We start from the raw sequence: 16,535 nt of genomic DNA, 5'->3' as shown, positions 1-16,535 counted from the left end.
TGAGGACGAGTTCCGCTAGGCGGATGAGAGTGTCGGTGGAGGGGGCCTGGTCGGGCCTGCGGGACAGGAAGAAGCGGAGGGCCTTGAGGCCATCTCCATGCGGAATGCAGGTGTACAGGGACTGGACGTCCATGGTGAATATGAGGTGTTGGGGGCCAGGGAATTGGAAGTCCTGGAGGAGGTGGAGGGCGTGGGTGGTGTCACGGACATAGGTGGGGAGTTCCTGGACCAAAGGGGAGAAAATGGAGTCCAGATGGGTGGAGATGAGTTCGGTGGGGCAGGAGCAGGCTGAGACGATGGGTTGACCAGGGCAGGCAGGTTTGTGGATTTTGGGAAGGAGATAGAAACGGGCCGTGCGGGGTTGGGGAACAATGAGGTTGGAGGCTGTGGGTGGGAGGTCCCCTGAGGTGATCCCCCTCGTTCTCACACACCACCCTACCAACCTCCGGATACAACGCATTATCCTCCGACACTTCCGCCATTTACAATCCGACCCCACCACCCAAGACATTTTTCCATCCCCACCCCTGTCTGCTTTCCGGAGAGACCACTCTCTCCGTGACTCTCTTGTTCGCTCCACACTGCCCTCCAACCCCACCACACCCGGCACCTTCCCCTGCAACCGCAGGAAATGCTACACTTGTCCCCACACCTCCTCCCTCACCCCCATCCCAGGCCCCAAGATGACATTCCACATTAAGCAGAGGTTCACCTGCACATCTGCCAATGTGGTATACTGCATCCACTGTACCCGGTGCGGCTTTCTCTACATTGGGGAAACCAAGCGGAGGCTTGGGGACCGCTTTGCAGAACACCTCCGCTCAGTTCGCAACAAACAACTGCACCTCCCAGTCGCAAACCATTTCCACTCCCCCTCCCATTCTCTTGATGACATGTCCATCATGGGCCTCCTGCACTGCCACAATGATGCCACCCGAAGGTTGCAGGAACAGCAACTCATATTCCGCCTGGGAACCCTGCAGCCATATGGTATCAATGTGGACTTCACCAGTTTCAAAATCTCCCCTTCCCCCACTGCATCCCTAAACCAGCCCAGTTCATCCCCTCCCCCCACTGCACTACACAACCAGCCCAGCTCTTCCCCCCCCACCCACTGCATCCCAAAACCAGTCCAACCTGTCTCTGCCTCCCTAACCGGTTCTTCCTCTCACCCATCCCTTCCTCCCACCCCAAGCCGCACCCCCAGCTACCTACTAACCTCATCCCACCTCCTTGACCTGTCCGTCTTCCCTGGACTGACCTATCCCCTCCCTACCTCCCCACCTACACCCTCTCCACCTATCTTCTTCACTCTCCATCTTCGGTCCGCCTCCCCCTCTCTCCCTATTTATTCCAGTTCCCTCCCCCCATCCCCCTCTCTGATGAAGGGTCTAGGCCCGAAACGTCAGCTTTTGTGCTCCTGAGATGCTGCTTGGCCTGCTGTGTTCATCCAGCCTCTCATTTTATTATCTTGGAATCTCCAGCATCTGCAGTTCCCATTATCTCTGATACTACTTGACAATGGGCTGCTTCTAGTTAGTTCACTGCAAGCCAGTTTGTACTGATTTCTGAATTCTAAGGGGGGAGGAAAAAGGGTTTTTTTTTTCCTTTTTTAGAAAGAGTCAATATTCAGGTAGCTTTTTTAAACATGTTGATTACACGTCTTCTCTTGACTAGAGATTCCTGAAATATAGTCTAATATGAAGTATAGGCTTGCCAAACATAAAAGATATGGAGAAAAGAATCACGTGCTAAATCACTTAAATCCTCTCCTGGTGGCTCCATTTGAGGGGTTATATCAGCTGAATGCAGAATGTGCATGAAACATCTTAAGCACATTGTACAGTGTCTGATCAGCATCACAATAATTTTTATGTATGGTTGTGTAGACATACCAAATAAAAGTCCAAGAGCCTTTGTAATGTTGGTTTATTTGCTCGCATTTCTGGTTTGGAGGCAAATGCTTTCAAGTAAAAGGCACTTTTTTAAAAAAACACAACTTTATTTAATTTGATTTCTGAATCTGTACCAGTAAACATACAAAATTGGAGCAAGAATAGTTCATTTGGTCGTTCGAGCCTGCTCCACCGTTTTAAAAAAAAATCATGGCTGATCTGATCCTTGCCATAACTTCATATTCTGAGTTACCCGCCGTAACCTTCGAGTCTATTGTTCAAGAATCTAGCTATCTTTGTGTTGAAAGTTTTCAATGACCTTAGCTCCACTGCTCTCTGGCAAAGAGTTCCCAAAGTTCCATAGGCCCCTGAACAAAAATTCTTTTTGCATCCATCTTAAATGGCCGACATGATATTTTGAAATAAGTCCCAGTTGTAATTTCTGCTGTGAGAAAACATCCTTCCATATCCTCACAAAATCTCAGTATTTGAACTTAATGTTAATTTTTTTTCTCTCTCAGCAAAAGCTGTCAGACATATTGAGTTTATCCAGCATTTTCTGAATAGTTTCCCTAAGATCAGGTCAGCTTCAGTTAGATGGCCTTTTTATTCTTAATTCTCATGGATTGTGTGCAACCTGTCCAACTTTTCCTGTAAGATAACCCTCCCATTCCAGGAATCAATTAAGTGAACCTTCTCTGAACTAGTAATGCAACATATTTCCTTAGAGATCAAAACTGTGTTCAGTACTCCAGATGTGGTCTCACCAATGCCATGTACAATAGTAGCAAAACATCACTTTCATTTTCCATTCCCCTTATAATAAATGACAATTTCACTTCTTAATTATTGAATTACCTCCATACTAATATGTGACTTAATGTTTGCGAATACCCAAGATCTGCAATCCTGCACCATTTTAAATAATATGTGGAGCATGAAAATTTATGTTTGGGTCAGGACCCTTCAGAAATCGGGAGGGGGAAGAGAGCTCAAAAATAGTGGAGGGGTTGGGCTGGGGATGGTAGGGCGATGGTGATAAGCGAATGCAGGTCGGGAGTGTTGGGGATTGGTCAGTGAGGTGGGGGTGGATAGTTTGGTGAGAAGGTGGACAGGTTGTGACAGGTCAGGGAGGTGGGGATGAGAGGGAGAGTTGGTCATGGGATGAGGACAGGCATGGGGAAGTTTTGAAACTGGTAAAATCCACACTTAGGCCACTGGGCTGTCGACGAATATGAGGTGCTCCTCCACCAGTTTGCGGGTGATGCCATTGTGACACTGGAGGAGGCCCAGGATGAACATGTCCACCAGGGAGTGGGAGGGAGAATTGAAATGGTTCGTGACCAGAAGGGATTGTCATCTTTCGTGAACAGAGTGCAGATGCTGTACAAAATGGTCTCTGCTTGGTCTCACCGATGTAGAGAAGGCCACATCAGATGCAGTAGACCCCCTTGACGGATGTGCAGGTGATCCCCTATTTAATGTGGAAGCTTTGTTTTGTGTCTTGAATGGAACTGAGGGGGGAGGTTTAGGGACAGGTGTCAGACTTCCTGTGGTTGCAGGGGAAGATGCCAGGGGTGGGGTTAGTGGGGAGTGTAGAGTGGACGAGGGAGTCATGGAGAGAATGGTCCCTATGAAAGGCAGATTGGGCTGGGGAGGGAAATACATCTTTGGCTGTCCTCTTCCCTTACCCACCTTCCTACTCCCAATTCCTCTGTTGCGTCTGCTTCAAAGATGGGGCGTTCCACTCCCGCACATCCCAAATATCCCCTTATTTCAAGGATGGCAACACCTCCCCTCCACCCCACCGCAACCCAACCCAAGTAATTGAAAATGCCCTCAACCACACCTCTTGTGTTTCCTCTGACCTGTTGCGCCCCCTCCCTTCAACAAAAATAAAGACAGAATCCACCTTGACCTCACATCATCCCACCAACTTCTACATCCAATGTATCATTCTCCACCATTCCACGACCTACAATCCGACCTCACAACCAAAGAAATACTTCCCCACCCCATGTGCGTTTTGTCGTGACCACGATCTGCGCGACTCCCATGTCTGCTCCACACTCCCACAAACTCCTCTCCCCCGCACCTTTACCTGCGACCACAGGAAGCGCTACACCTGGCCCTGTACCACCTCACTCACCTCCATTCAACAAACCTTCCACATTACACAAAGGTGCATCGGCGGTGGGGGGTGGGGCGGGAGGGTAGTGAGGAGTGTAGAGCGGTGGCCGATGTGGCCACCTGTACATTGGTGAGACCAAGCAGAGGCTCAGACAGTTTTATAGGGCATTTGCACCTCTGCTTGCGACAAACGTCGACACCTTCCAGTTGTGAGCCATTTTGAACACCCCTCCTACTCCCTGGGTGACATGTCCGTCCTGGGCTGCCTCCAGTGTCACAATGACGCCACTTGCAAACTGGAGGAATAGAACCTCTTTCTGCCTTGGGAGCCCGCGGCCCAATTGGCCTAAACGTGGATTTTACCAGTTTCAAAATCTCCCCACCCCAGCCTCATCCCGTGACCAACCTTCCCTCTCATACCTGCCTCTTGTACCTGTCGCAACCTGTCCAGCTTCTCCCCAAACTACCCACCCCCCAACTTCACTGGGCAAAGCCAACCACCTGCTACCTGCACTCTGACCTATGCCCATCCCCGCTACTTCCCAAGCCCTACCCCCCTCCTCTTTATTTCCCAGCTCCCTTCCCCCTCCCCATTTCTGAAAAAGGGTCCTGACCCGAAACGTCAACTTTCCTGTTCCTCTGCTGCCTGGCCTGCTGCGTTCCTCCAGTTCCACGCTGTAATCTCTGACTGCAGTATCTGCAGTTCTTTCTATCTCCGTGGTGTATTTCTGTTCCTCCTGTAAAGATGGGCACATTCAGATTTTCCCTAGTTACACTTTATCTGCCAAGCCTTTGTACACTCAGCTAAACTATTTATTTTCTTTTTCCTCGTGTCCGGTTCGCAACTAAGGTCGTATACTATCTTTGCATTATCAAATGTCGCAACTGCATTTTGTGTCCCCTCACCCAAGTTATAGATGAAAAATTATAAATATTTGAGTATCCGGCATTTGATTCTTGTGTTATTGTGAAAATGAAGTTGTTTTCGTTCCAATATTAATGCTTTTTATTTCTGAAATCTGAATGGAGAAGTGACAATGACTATGTGATAATAGATTTTTTTAAAGCTTTGTTTAATGAAAATTATAGAAGTTTACTTTTCAAACTGCAGTTTTTTTCCTTACAGACATCTTTCTGTTACAATTTCTTTTTTGCTTTCATGAATGTCACGGCACTCATGATCATGATCAAAAGCAGGTGTGGTTTTGTCATAGTTGTGCTGTGTATTTTTCATCTGTGAACAGCAGCGTTCTTAACTGGCAGGGGGTTCTTGTGCCACAGTGGTGGTTTCCCTGCCTTTAAACCTACATATCCAGGTTGAAGTCCCACCTGCTCCAGAGGTGTGTAATAACATCTCTGAACAGGTTGATTGGAAAAATAACTGGTAATTGAAGTCTTGACTACACTGACTTTTATCTGCTGTGACTTCTGGGTTGGCATAAGGATAATTAATTCCCTTTTGATTTTGTTTTAGACTGAACCCCGTCAAAATATTCAGAAGATAGTCTAGACCTTAACTTTTTCTTATTTTAAAGGTAAACGTAAGGTGTTGGGTTCCAGGTGCAATTCAATTGGTCAAATTGCTGGATTAAAAGCAAAACTCACTTTATTCATCCACTATAATTTAAAGACTAAAGGAAGGAATTGGAATAACTTAACTGTATTAGAAAGCTTAACCAACTAATAGATACACTACCTGTCCAAATTGACTGTTCCAATATAGTAACATCTCATAAACACACTCTTGGCAAAAGGCAAATTCAGAAAACGGGTTATCGCACGTGCAACTCCCATAGCAGATAGAGAACCCTCTGCTTTTAGATATAACTGAAAGAGGGGGCAAAAAATAGCTTCCACTTCAAAACTCCAACAGCAACTGCTGAAAGCTAAAGATCCCAGTTCTGTGGAAGTTTGACCACACCCATTCATGCTGCTTCTCATGTTCTAACCTGTTAAAATAAACCCTAAAGCCCCTCAAGTTGTTGATTTTTGTGGAAACAAGTATATAGCCACAACCTCAAGCTTTTAAAAAGATGATTAACTTAGCCAAACTGACCATACACCTTGACCTTCTGTTCCAGTGAAAAGTGGTCACATTGCTGTATTTGAGCTGTAATACAATGTTACAAAATTACTGCGGTACAGATGTGTTTACTGGCTGGCATATGGTTAAATAGGCATTTGGCCCTTCTCCTATCCACTGTAACTGACTGCAACTAATGATCTACACCTTTGGGAGATGTTTATCTCGAGACTGCTTCTTAAAATGATTAAGAGGGATGGGGACCACTTTGAATTACAAACTCACTTGGTCACTAATAGAATGATAACTCCAAAAGGTACCTTTTAAAAACTAATCTTGTATTGCAACATTTGTATTTTATATTCATTCTTGGCATGTAAGCATGTCTTGGTGTCAGGATGAATAAAATTAAAGAAGATGATAGTAAAATTCTTAACATTTGTAACTGCTTATTTCCATAATGAAATCTTGAAAGAAAAATACAGTTGTTTCAACTGCAGTTACCCAAATTAATTTGTTTTATATGTGCAAAATTGGAGTGCACTAAATGAAATATGTATAATTGATAGCAGCAATATAGATCTTTGAATTAGCAGGTCACTCCGATCAATGTAAAACATTTGTTTTTACTTTTAGGAACAAAGCAAATTAAGTGTCCTGCTAGAAGACACTGAAAACTGGTTGTACGAGGATGGTGAGGATCAAGGGAAACAAGTATATATAGATAAATTGACTGAGTTAAAGGTAAATCTGCACAGCTTAGTGTATCACTTCCTGCTATTTGCAATGTATATATATTTATCAAACGTGGAGGGAAACCGTTTAGTATTCCTGAAGTTAAAGCGCTATTCCTCTGTGCTGTAATTTCCTAGAGAGTAGGAATTCTGTGGTGCTGGTAAAAGTATTGTTTTCCATTGTTGTCACTAATCATTATTTATGCCATGTATTAATTTCTGGTTAACTTAGCGTATCATCATACGTACGGGCATAAAATAGTTAGTTCTGCTATAGTGTGTTTCTTCAATGTGAATTGACTTTAACGTGATTGAAGAATTTAGACCACTATTTGTAGGTCGCAAACTTTCCTTACCAGTATTATCTTTAAAATGATTCCAGCCCCATTAGTTTAAATAGCTCAGCTATTGCGCGATCTTCTTGGTTCTATTCTTGTGCAATGTTGCATTATTGTGAAATATCAGAACTAATTATTACATAAAATGACAATAGGAAGATCATTGCAAAAGATGGTGAATAGAAAAAAGACTTCAAGAATTCAGTTTCTCCATTCATCTCAAACGATGGAATGTTTAACTGCAAGGTGTAGGGACTTGTGAATGTTGATGATCTAAAATTAATGTTACCTCCCTCACTGTTCTGTGGCTGAAGTGTCACACTTGCCAAAAATGGAGATTAACTGTTGGAATTCCAACTGTCCAAAATCCATAATTTTGTTGGCAATTAGTCATGGTAGCTGTGGCTAAACTTGTGAACAGGGCAGCAATGGTACACTCACTTCAAGCTTCCATTGCACTTGTCTTTGAGTGTTGCTTCTGAGCTGGCATAAGAGTTATCAAGCTCATTCTTCTATAAAATGGCAAATGTTAGGCAAGAGATATGTTAAAATAGTTTTGGCTTACTTTGATCACTCATTGCTTTGAATTGCGTCATATTGTGATAATGCTGGTCAACTTTGTTACATTGTTGCATTTCCCAAAGTACAGGTGTTTGCTAACAAGCATGTCGTTAAATAGAAATTCTCTTTATGCGCCTATCAGCTATAACTCAGATGCATTTAGCTAACTGCCGCTGTGGGGTGTGGTGATGCTTCTCGTGGTGAACGGGAGAGATGGAGATTACTTTGACCTGCCAATGGACTTGGTCACCAGTAGAATGGTAGCTCAAAACAACTCTTAAACCACATCTTGTACTGCAGCATTATATATTTTATGTGCATGTCATTTGCTATCTGCCCTTGAGTGGGTGGTGATGGTGGGGTGGTGTGTTTGGTGTGAGGATAGAAGTTGATGGAACGGTACAAAGAACAAAGAAAATTACAGCACAGGAACAGGCTGTTCAGCCCTCCAAGCCTGTGCTGATCCAGATCCTCTATCTAAACCTGTCACCTATTTTCCAAGGATCTGTATCCCTCTATTCCCTGCCCATTCATGTATCTGTCTAGATACATCTTAAATTATGCTATCGTGCCTGTGTCTACCATCTCTGCTGGCAATGCGTTCCAGGCACCCACCACCCTCTGCATAAAGAACTTTCCCCTCATGTCTCCCCTAAACTTTTCCCCTCTCACCTTGAAATCGTGACCCCCAAGTAATTGAGTTCCCCCACTCTTGGTCGGGGGCGGGGGGGGTGTAAAAGCTTCTTGCTATTGACCCTGTCTATACCTCTCATGATTTTTTGTAGACTTCGGTCAGGTTCCCCCCTCAACCTCTGTCTTTCTGATGTAGATAATCCTAATCTACTCAACCTCTTTTCATAGCTAGCACCCTCCATACCAGGCAACATCCTGGTGAACCTGCTCTGCACCCTCTCCAAAGCTTCCACATCCTTGTAGTGTAGTGTAATGTAGTGACCAGAACTGTGCGCAGTATTCAAAATGTGGTCGAGCCAAAGTCCTATACAACTGTAACATGACCTGCCAACTCTTGTACTCAGTATCTTGTCCGATGAATGAAAGCTGCCGTATGTCGTCTTGACCAGTTTACCAACCCGCATAGCCACCTTCGGGGTACGATGGGCGTGAATACCCAGACCTCTATCCGCTTTCCCCAGGGCTTTTCCATTTACCATATAGTTTGCTCTTGAATTGGATCTTCCAAAATGCATCACCTCGCATTTACTTGGATTGATCACCATCTGCCATTTCTCCATCCAACTCTCCAATCAACCTATATTCTGCTGCATTCACCCACAGTCCCCTTTGCTATCTGCTACTCCACCAATCTTAGTGTCAGCTGCAAACTTGCTAATCAGACCATCTATACCATCCTCCAGATCATTTATGTATATCACAAACAACAGTGGTCCCAACACAGTTCCCTGAGGAACACCACTGGTCACAGTTCTCCATTTTGAGAAACGCCCTTCAGCTACAACTGTCTCCTGTGGCCCAGCTAGTACACCCTGGACCCCGTGCGACTTCACTTTCTCCATCAGCCATCTCCATAAGGTAATACTGGTCTGCTGACCAAGAGAGGTTTGCAGTAACCCCCTCCTTTCTTTTTGGTTTTGGTACTGAATTCATGCTCTTTCGTCCTCAAGGGACATTTAGGTTTGTCATTTTCTTAACTCAACTCTACTATTGCAATGGGCTCTTGTGTTATGAGATCCTGCCATGTAAGCAAAGAAACAATCTTCTGTTAAAGAAGCATTGTCTCTATATGCTGCCTTACTTGCTGTCTGAACTTTTTGTCAGGGAAACTTGTTTCCTGAAGAGTCAATCTTATTTCGTACTATAGTAACTACACAGCATATGGATATTGTAGACAGTTCCCATCTCAAAATATTAATCATCTTTGTTTGTGAAAGCATTGTCATCAGCTGCCTATTTGCAAAAACACTTCCTGCAGATCACTGTTTCCAATTCCCTTTCTTATCCAGAGTTATGAAACATGTGAATGCCTTTTAATATCCACCTTACTTTCCAACAGATCTTGGTTTGAATTGCTGCAGTCAGCTTTCTCTCCTGCCAGAGCACTGAAATTGACCTAATTAGTGCCAAGTTAACATCTATCCTTGTCTGTCTTTCCCAGTCCCTTTGCAATGTTGAAATGATCAACTTCTAATTGACCTATGATGGCCAGCTCAGTGGATTCATTCTGGGCTTGATTTTATTTTTGACTATCAATCGTGATCGGTGCTTCTGGGCAATGGCTTTTCTTTTTGCCTTTGCATGTTAATTTTGGAGTTTCTGAAAAATCTGTTCTTGACCTTTGTCCCCTTATTTATCTGCATGTACGCCTCCTTGGTATCGTCAAAATCTGTTTTACAAGCTGACCCCACACAGCTTCTAGCTCTCAAGCACTATTCTCAACTTCTGCCCTCCCTCACTGATTGCAAAACCCAGTCTGAAAGATCTGCATCTTCCTCTGTTACTAGATTGGGAAGACTAGAACCATTGCCAAAGAGATGCAGTGATACTGAAATTTCTAGTTCTGCGCCTCATTGAGAGCACCCATCATAGGTACAGTGTACATTGAGGTGGTTGCTCTGCATGATTTAGGAGTCAAGATCCTTTAGTTGCAACACTGTGCTATGTAATTTGTGACTTTATTACCATAACGTTTTTGATCTTGCAAACATTGAAGAACTTGAAATAGAGTTCAGATTAGCCCAATTTTTTAAAAATGTACAGCAGTATCTTCTTATCCATCAGATTGTCAAAGCAGCAGTCTGTTTCTGCAGCCCTGACCCCATCCATTTGTTTACACAGGCACGTGTTTCAAGGTAACATGTACACTGTAATATGCAATCAAGTAATAATGTCATTTATCTCTTTGCAGAAATTTGGTCAACCAATTCGGGACCGTTACCAAGAGTTTGAGGATCGTCCACGAGCCTTTGATGAGCTGGGGAGACAAATGCAACAGTACATGAAGATATTAAATTCATATAGAAATAAAGTATGTAGGCAAGAACATTTCTTCAGGTGTAATGTGTGATGGAATGAACTGAGATGAATGCGTAAAATATACTTCCCAGTATGTTCAAAATATTTATAATAATACTTCTTAATCTTTTAAGTGGTTTGCTTTTCAGTGTTAATAAATACCATTTTAAAATTTTTTCAAGAATACTTGAGTGAGGCGGAATGTTGTACTTGGAATACAGCAGACATAGTTTGTAATTTAATAATGACAAGTCGTTAAAAGTGGCAGGACAGGTCGAGAGAGCTGATAGTGGAGCAGACAATTTTGTAGATGACATAAATATATAGGAAATAAGAGCCAAGGTTAAGTTGAACTGGTACAAGAGAATGATTAGACCTTAGTTAAAGAATTGTGTACAGTTTTAGGCATCACATTAAAGGAAGGAGTATTAGAGACAGTGGCAAAAAGGTTTATAAAAATTATTGCAGGGATGAGAAGCATCATTATCTGAGGAAAATTTGAAGATGTTGAGACTGTTTTCTCCTTGGAGAGGAGGAGGTGGCAAAGAAGAGATTTGGTAGAAATTTTCAAAACCATGTAAATAGGTTAAAACTGTAACTACTAAAAAATCCAAAAACAGAGGGCAATGGTTTAAAATGTTCTGTAAAATAAGCAATTTCATGGTGCAAAAAATATTTGCACAGTAGTTAGGGTATAGAATCCACTGCCTAAAAGTGAGAGGGAAGGTTCTGTCGAGACATTCAAGAGGACCTGGAATGATTGTTTCTATTTAATTAATGTGCTAGCTTATCAAAAAACAGCAGGAGATTAGCACTAAGTTAAAATGTTCAGCTAATCACTATAGATGCAATGGACTAAATGACCTCCTTTGATAAGGAGATAATAAAATGTGAGGCTGGATGAACACAGCAGGCCAAGCAGCATCTCAGGAGCACAGAAGCTGATGTTTCGGGCCTAGACCCTTCATCAGAGAGGGGGATGGGGTGAGGGTTCTGGAATAAATTGGGAGAGAGGGGGAGGCGGACCGAAGATGGAGAGAAGATAGGTGGAGAGAGTATAGGTGGGGAGGTAGGGAGGGGATAGGGGATAGGCTCCTGAGATGCTGCTTGGCCTGCTGTGTTCATCCAACCTCACATTTTATTATCTCTTATACTTTCGTAGATTGGCATCCTTCCCACTTAGTTTTATGTCAACTGTGAACTTGGCAACAGTATGTTCACTTCTGCCATCCCAGTCAGTCAAATATATTGTATATAATTGTGGCCTGAACTTCAATCCCAGCCACAGGCTGCCTTGCTGAAAATGCTCGTTTAACCCAAAACTGTCTCCTTATTGGTGAATGAATCCTGTGTCCATGCTAATGTACTACCCACCCGCAGCACCATTAGCTCTTGTCCGATTAAGTAGCCTTATGGATGTGGTACCTTTTTATCAAATGCTTTTTGAAAATCCAAATGCTACATTCGTGGGTTCCCTTGTACCTATCCTACTTTTTGGTCTGTTACATTGGTAGTTTTCCAATCCTCTGAGACTTTTCCAGAATGTAAGGATACTTGGAAAATTACCACTAGTACATCCCCTATCTCTGTAGCTACTTCCTTTAAAATCCTGAGGTTAACATTGTCAAATTTAGGGGAATTAAAGGTCTTTAGACCCATTAGTTTCTTTTATTTCTAAAGTGATGGTTATATTTATTTACTCTCCCCTGCCCAGGATTGTTAGTAGTTTTGGAATGTTATTATTGTCTGTCTTGAGTTCCTGTGCCATTTCTTAGCTCTCCATTACTTTTCCCTCACCTCGTTCTCTAAGGTTTCTGTGTTCACTTTGGCCCATCTCTTCCATTCTATATATTTTAAAAAGTTCTTGCTTTTTTTCTCCTTCTTATTTGCTGGTCTCACTGCTTAGTTATTCTCCTCCTTTGTTCTTTAGCTGATCTTTTGGTGATTTTGAAACGTTCCTGATCCACTGGTTTACCATTTATCTTTGCCACTTTTTTTTGTTTCTTTCAATTTGATACTATCTTTACCTCTTTTATTTAGCTCTGGTTGTCCTTCCTCATTGGGGTATATCTTTGTTGTGAGTCATGAACTATTTTATTAATCACCTACTGTTGATCCTTACCCTACTTGTTTTGCATTTTCTTTCTCCCTTCCTACAGACCTGCAGAACTGAATCTCAACAAGAAAAGTGCTTGACTAACTTTGGAGAATTACATTTGTTCATTACAACATCTTTGCCAACCTTAATTTAGTGGAGTTAATCTATGAACAATACAGATTTTGTTAATTACTCGTGTTTCTGGTTGAGCATCTGAGATTTAAAGTTGCTGACCTGCACTGATCGTGCTGACGCCAGCTGCATTTATTGTTTTTCATAATGGGAGTTCTTGGCGGGAAGGCAAATGTATTTTTAGAAAATTCCTCAAACAAATGGGAATGGAGTATTTTATGAAAATTGTTTCTTGTTACATCTAAGCAATTTGTTGGCTGAAATTGCAGTATTACAAAAACTTGCTTCAAAGCCTTTGGTTTTTCCTCAATTCCCCTTAAAAATTCTGCAGCCGTTTTAAACTTTAAGCAGCCGCAATACTCAGGTTGTTTTTAGGCTTTCATTGAGTGATCATTTTAACTCCAAAATGACGTGTCTGAGATGGAAGGTTTGAGTTTTGATCCTTTCAAGTAACAACGGTAGTAATGTAATACCTGCACTAGACTTGTCCACAGTACTCCTTTGTGCTGTTGGCAATTAAATAACCTGCCAACCCAGCTCCCGAAAGCAACCTTTTAGGAAAAACTTGACTGTAGTTGACTGTGTTCCAGATAGCGCTAGGTAAGTGACCAAAATTTGGGAAGAATGCCGTCGGAAAACTAAATGTGCGCCTGCTGCTAACTCCAATTTAGAAAATGTTATATGCACTGGAGAGAAAAGATGTTGGCAGGAGAACTAGCTGCGCATAAACCAAGGAAAAGCTGGATAATCGGGTCAATATTAAGGAAGTATTAGGAAGATGTTTCAGATCAAGCTGAAGCATTAAGACTTGAGGTCTGACATTTCAAATCTATCAGAACAAATTAAGGACAATGCAAGAGTTACGAATGACTGACCAAGAAATAGACGTATTTAAATTGCTAGGAAAATACATAGCTGATGGTATGACTAAAAAACAGCAACGGCTCTTCAGTGTGATATTTTTCAAGGATAGCTGTTTGAATGAAATTTGTTCATTGCAGTCAATTTCAATTTTTTATTTTTATTTCCACTTTTAGGAAGAACAATATGATCATCTGGATCCAGCCGACATGGAGAAAGTGGGCAAGCATGTGCAAGAAGCGATGGAATGGATGAACAGTAAGATGAACTTGCAGAGCAAACAATCTCTAACTCAAGCCCCACTAATAAAGTGTGCAGAAATTCGAGCCAAAGTTAAGGTAAAAAAATCCTTCCAGGCGTTCTAAATAAAATAATCCATGGATTTGATTTTTACCTGTGTAATTTGAACCTCCACAGCTGTTTATTATTGACCTGCCTATATTGTTTGAGTCATGCTGAACCCCTGAAGGCTACTAGAAATATGTGGAGTTTGGTTACTTGGAAAAGAAAAGCCAAGAGACAAAGCATTGTTATTATACAACAGATTATTACAGTATATTCTTAATTATTTTACTCCCTGGAATCTCATTACTTTTTCCATCTCTGGTAACAGTGTTAATAATTCAGTATGCTGTTTGTGAGGATATTTAATTTTGCATAATCATTCTATTCTTTGTATTGTTTCTTGGAGATGGTAAAATTATAAATACAACACTCTCTCAGTGAAGCAGCTTTACCCATTACTAAGGTTACTTGTGCTTTCTATTTATGTGATTCAAGTTAAGTTTCCTCTGAAACCTATTTCTGTCCTTTAATACTGTGTTTTTTCATTTGTGGGATGTGGGCGCAGCTGGCTGGCCAAAATTTACTGTCTGTCCCTTGTTACCTTTTAAGGTGGTGGATGAGCTGCCTCCTTGAACTGCTGCAGTCCACCCGCTATGGGTTGGCTGATAATGACCTTAGAGACACAAATTCCAGGATTTTGACCCAGCAACAGTGAAGGAATGGTTATATATATCCAACTCAGGGTGGTGAGTGGCATGCAGAGGAACTTGGCGGTGGTGATCCCATATTTCTGCTGCCTTGTCCATCTACATTGAAGTGGGTCGTGAGTTTGGAAGGTGCTTTCTGAAAATCTTTGAATTTCTGCAGTGCATCTTGTAGATAGTACATGCAGCTGTTACTGAGCATCAGTGGTGGAGGGAGTGGATGCTTGTGGATGTAGTACCAATCAAGTGGGCTGCTTTGTCCTGGATGGTGTCAAGCTTCTTGTGTTGTTGGGGCTGCACTCATCCAGTCACACTCCTGACCTGTGCCTTGTAGGTGGTGGACAGGCTTTGGGGAGTCCGGAGGCGATTTACTCACCGCAGTATTTCTAGCCTTTAATCTGCTCCTGTAGCCACAGTGTTTATGTGGTGTGTGCATTTGAGTTTCTGGTCAATGATAACTCCCAGGATGTTGATAGTGGAGGATTTAATGATGGCAACACCATTGAATCTCAAGGGGTGGTGGTGGTTATATTGTCTCTTATTGGTGGTGGTCATGGCTTGGCATTTGTGGCATGAATGTTACTTGTCACTTGTCAGTCTCTAGGCCTGGATATTATCCAGATCTTGTTGTATTTAACATGACTTTTCAGGCACTGAAGTAGTTCAAGAATGGTGCTGAACAATATGCAATCATTGGCGAACGTCTCCACTTCTGTCCCTATGACGGAGGGAAGGTCATTGAAGCAGCTGAAGATGGTTGGGCCTAGGACACTACCCTGAGAAACACCAGAAATGTCCTGGAGTGAGTTGACTGACGACCAACAACCATTACCATCTTCCGATGTGTCAAGTGTGACTCCAACTACCAAAGTTTTCCCCATGAAACCGATTGATTCCAGTTTTGCTGGAGCTTCTCGATGCCACATTTGGTCAAACATTGCCTTGACGTCAAGGGCTGTGACTCTCACCACACTTCTAGAATTCAGCTGTTTTGGCCATGTTTGGACCAAGGCTGTAATGAGATCCGGAGCTGAGTGGCCCTGGAGGAACTCGAACTGGGCATCACTGAGCAGGTTATTGCTAAGTAGGCACTGCTTGATAGCACTGTTGATGACACCTTCCATCTTTTTACTGTTGATCAAGATTGGTTGGGTTGGATTTGTCCTGTTTTTTTATGTACAAGACATACCTGGGCAATTTTCCAGAATCATGAGCTATCATCCACATAACTTTGAACAAGTGTAGGTTGTCATCTGTTGCTCGTTTGGAAATAGTGTTGTAAAGGATGGACAAATCAAATGGATGAATGACTGTAACAATGAATGTTCCCCAGTTTGTTTGTTTGTTCATTTTATTGGCATGATCACCAGGGACAGGAGTTTTTCTTATAATTTTTTCAAAAAGGTGAAAGCAATCGAAGGTGTAGAATGTGTGGAAAAAACACCATAGGTTAGCTGGTTTTGGTTAAAGTACAGGAAAATGTATAACACTCAATTATTTTGAATAACTTGTGCTGTAGTGGACTTTGTGAATTATTAGAGACATTGATTTTTAAGCCACTTCAGTATTAGATTTGTTGAAGTGAATGCTTTGTTATTCAGCAAATTCTCTACATAATATGTATTATATCTGGGCCTGTTTTGTCTATTTGTTTGGGTTTGATAACCATCCCAACACCACAAACGAAGCTGCATTAGAACATTATTCCAACGAGCCACTACACACTGCAGCATAGAGGAACTACGAAGAGCAGAAGAAAATCACCTGTACAGCGTATTCAAAA

At 42.3% G+C, this 16,535-nt stretch overlaps 1 protein-coding gene across 1 annotated transcript in view; it reads left to right on the top strand.

Annotated features, from left to right (window-relative positions):
• The window catches only part of LOC125458531 (heat shock 70 kDa protein 4-like), a 72,416-nt gene that overhangs the window by 53,823 nt on the left and 2,058 nt on the right, over nucleotides 1-16,535 (top strand). The window contains exons 16-18 of the mRNA XM_048543885.2: nucleotides 6,685-6,792; nucleotides 10,566-10,685; nucleotides 13,940-14,101. Coding sequence (XP_048399842.1) covers nucleotides 6,685-6,792; nucleotides 10,566-10,685; nucleotides 13,940-14,101 — 390 coding nt within the window. The remainder of the gene's footprint in view (nucleotides 1-6,684; nucleotides 6,793-10,565; nucleotides 10,686-13,939; nucleotides 14,102-16,535) is intronic.

Source organism: Stegostoma tigrinum, chromosome 13 (genome assembly GCF_030684315.1).
Source record: "Stegostoma tigrinum isolate sSteTig4 chromosome 13, sSteTig4.hap1, whole genome shotgun sequence".
Taxonomy (NCBI): Eukaryota; Metazoa; Chordata; class Chondrichthyes; order Orectolobiformes; family Stegostomatidae; genus Stegostoma; species Stegostoma tigrinum.
The sequence above is the reverse complement of the archived record's forward strand: the minus strand, read 5'-3'. Positions and strand labels throughout refer to the sequence as shown.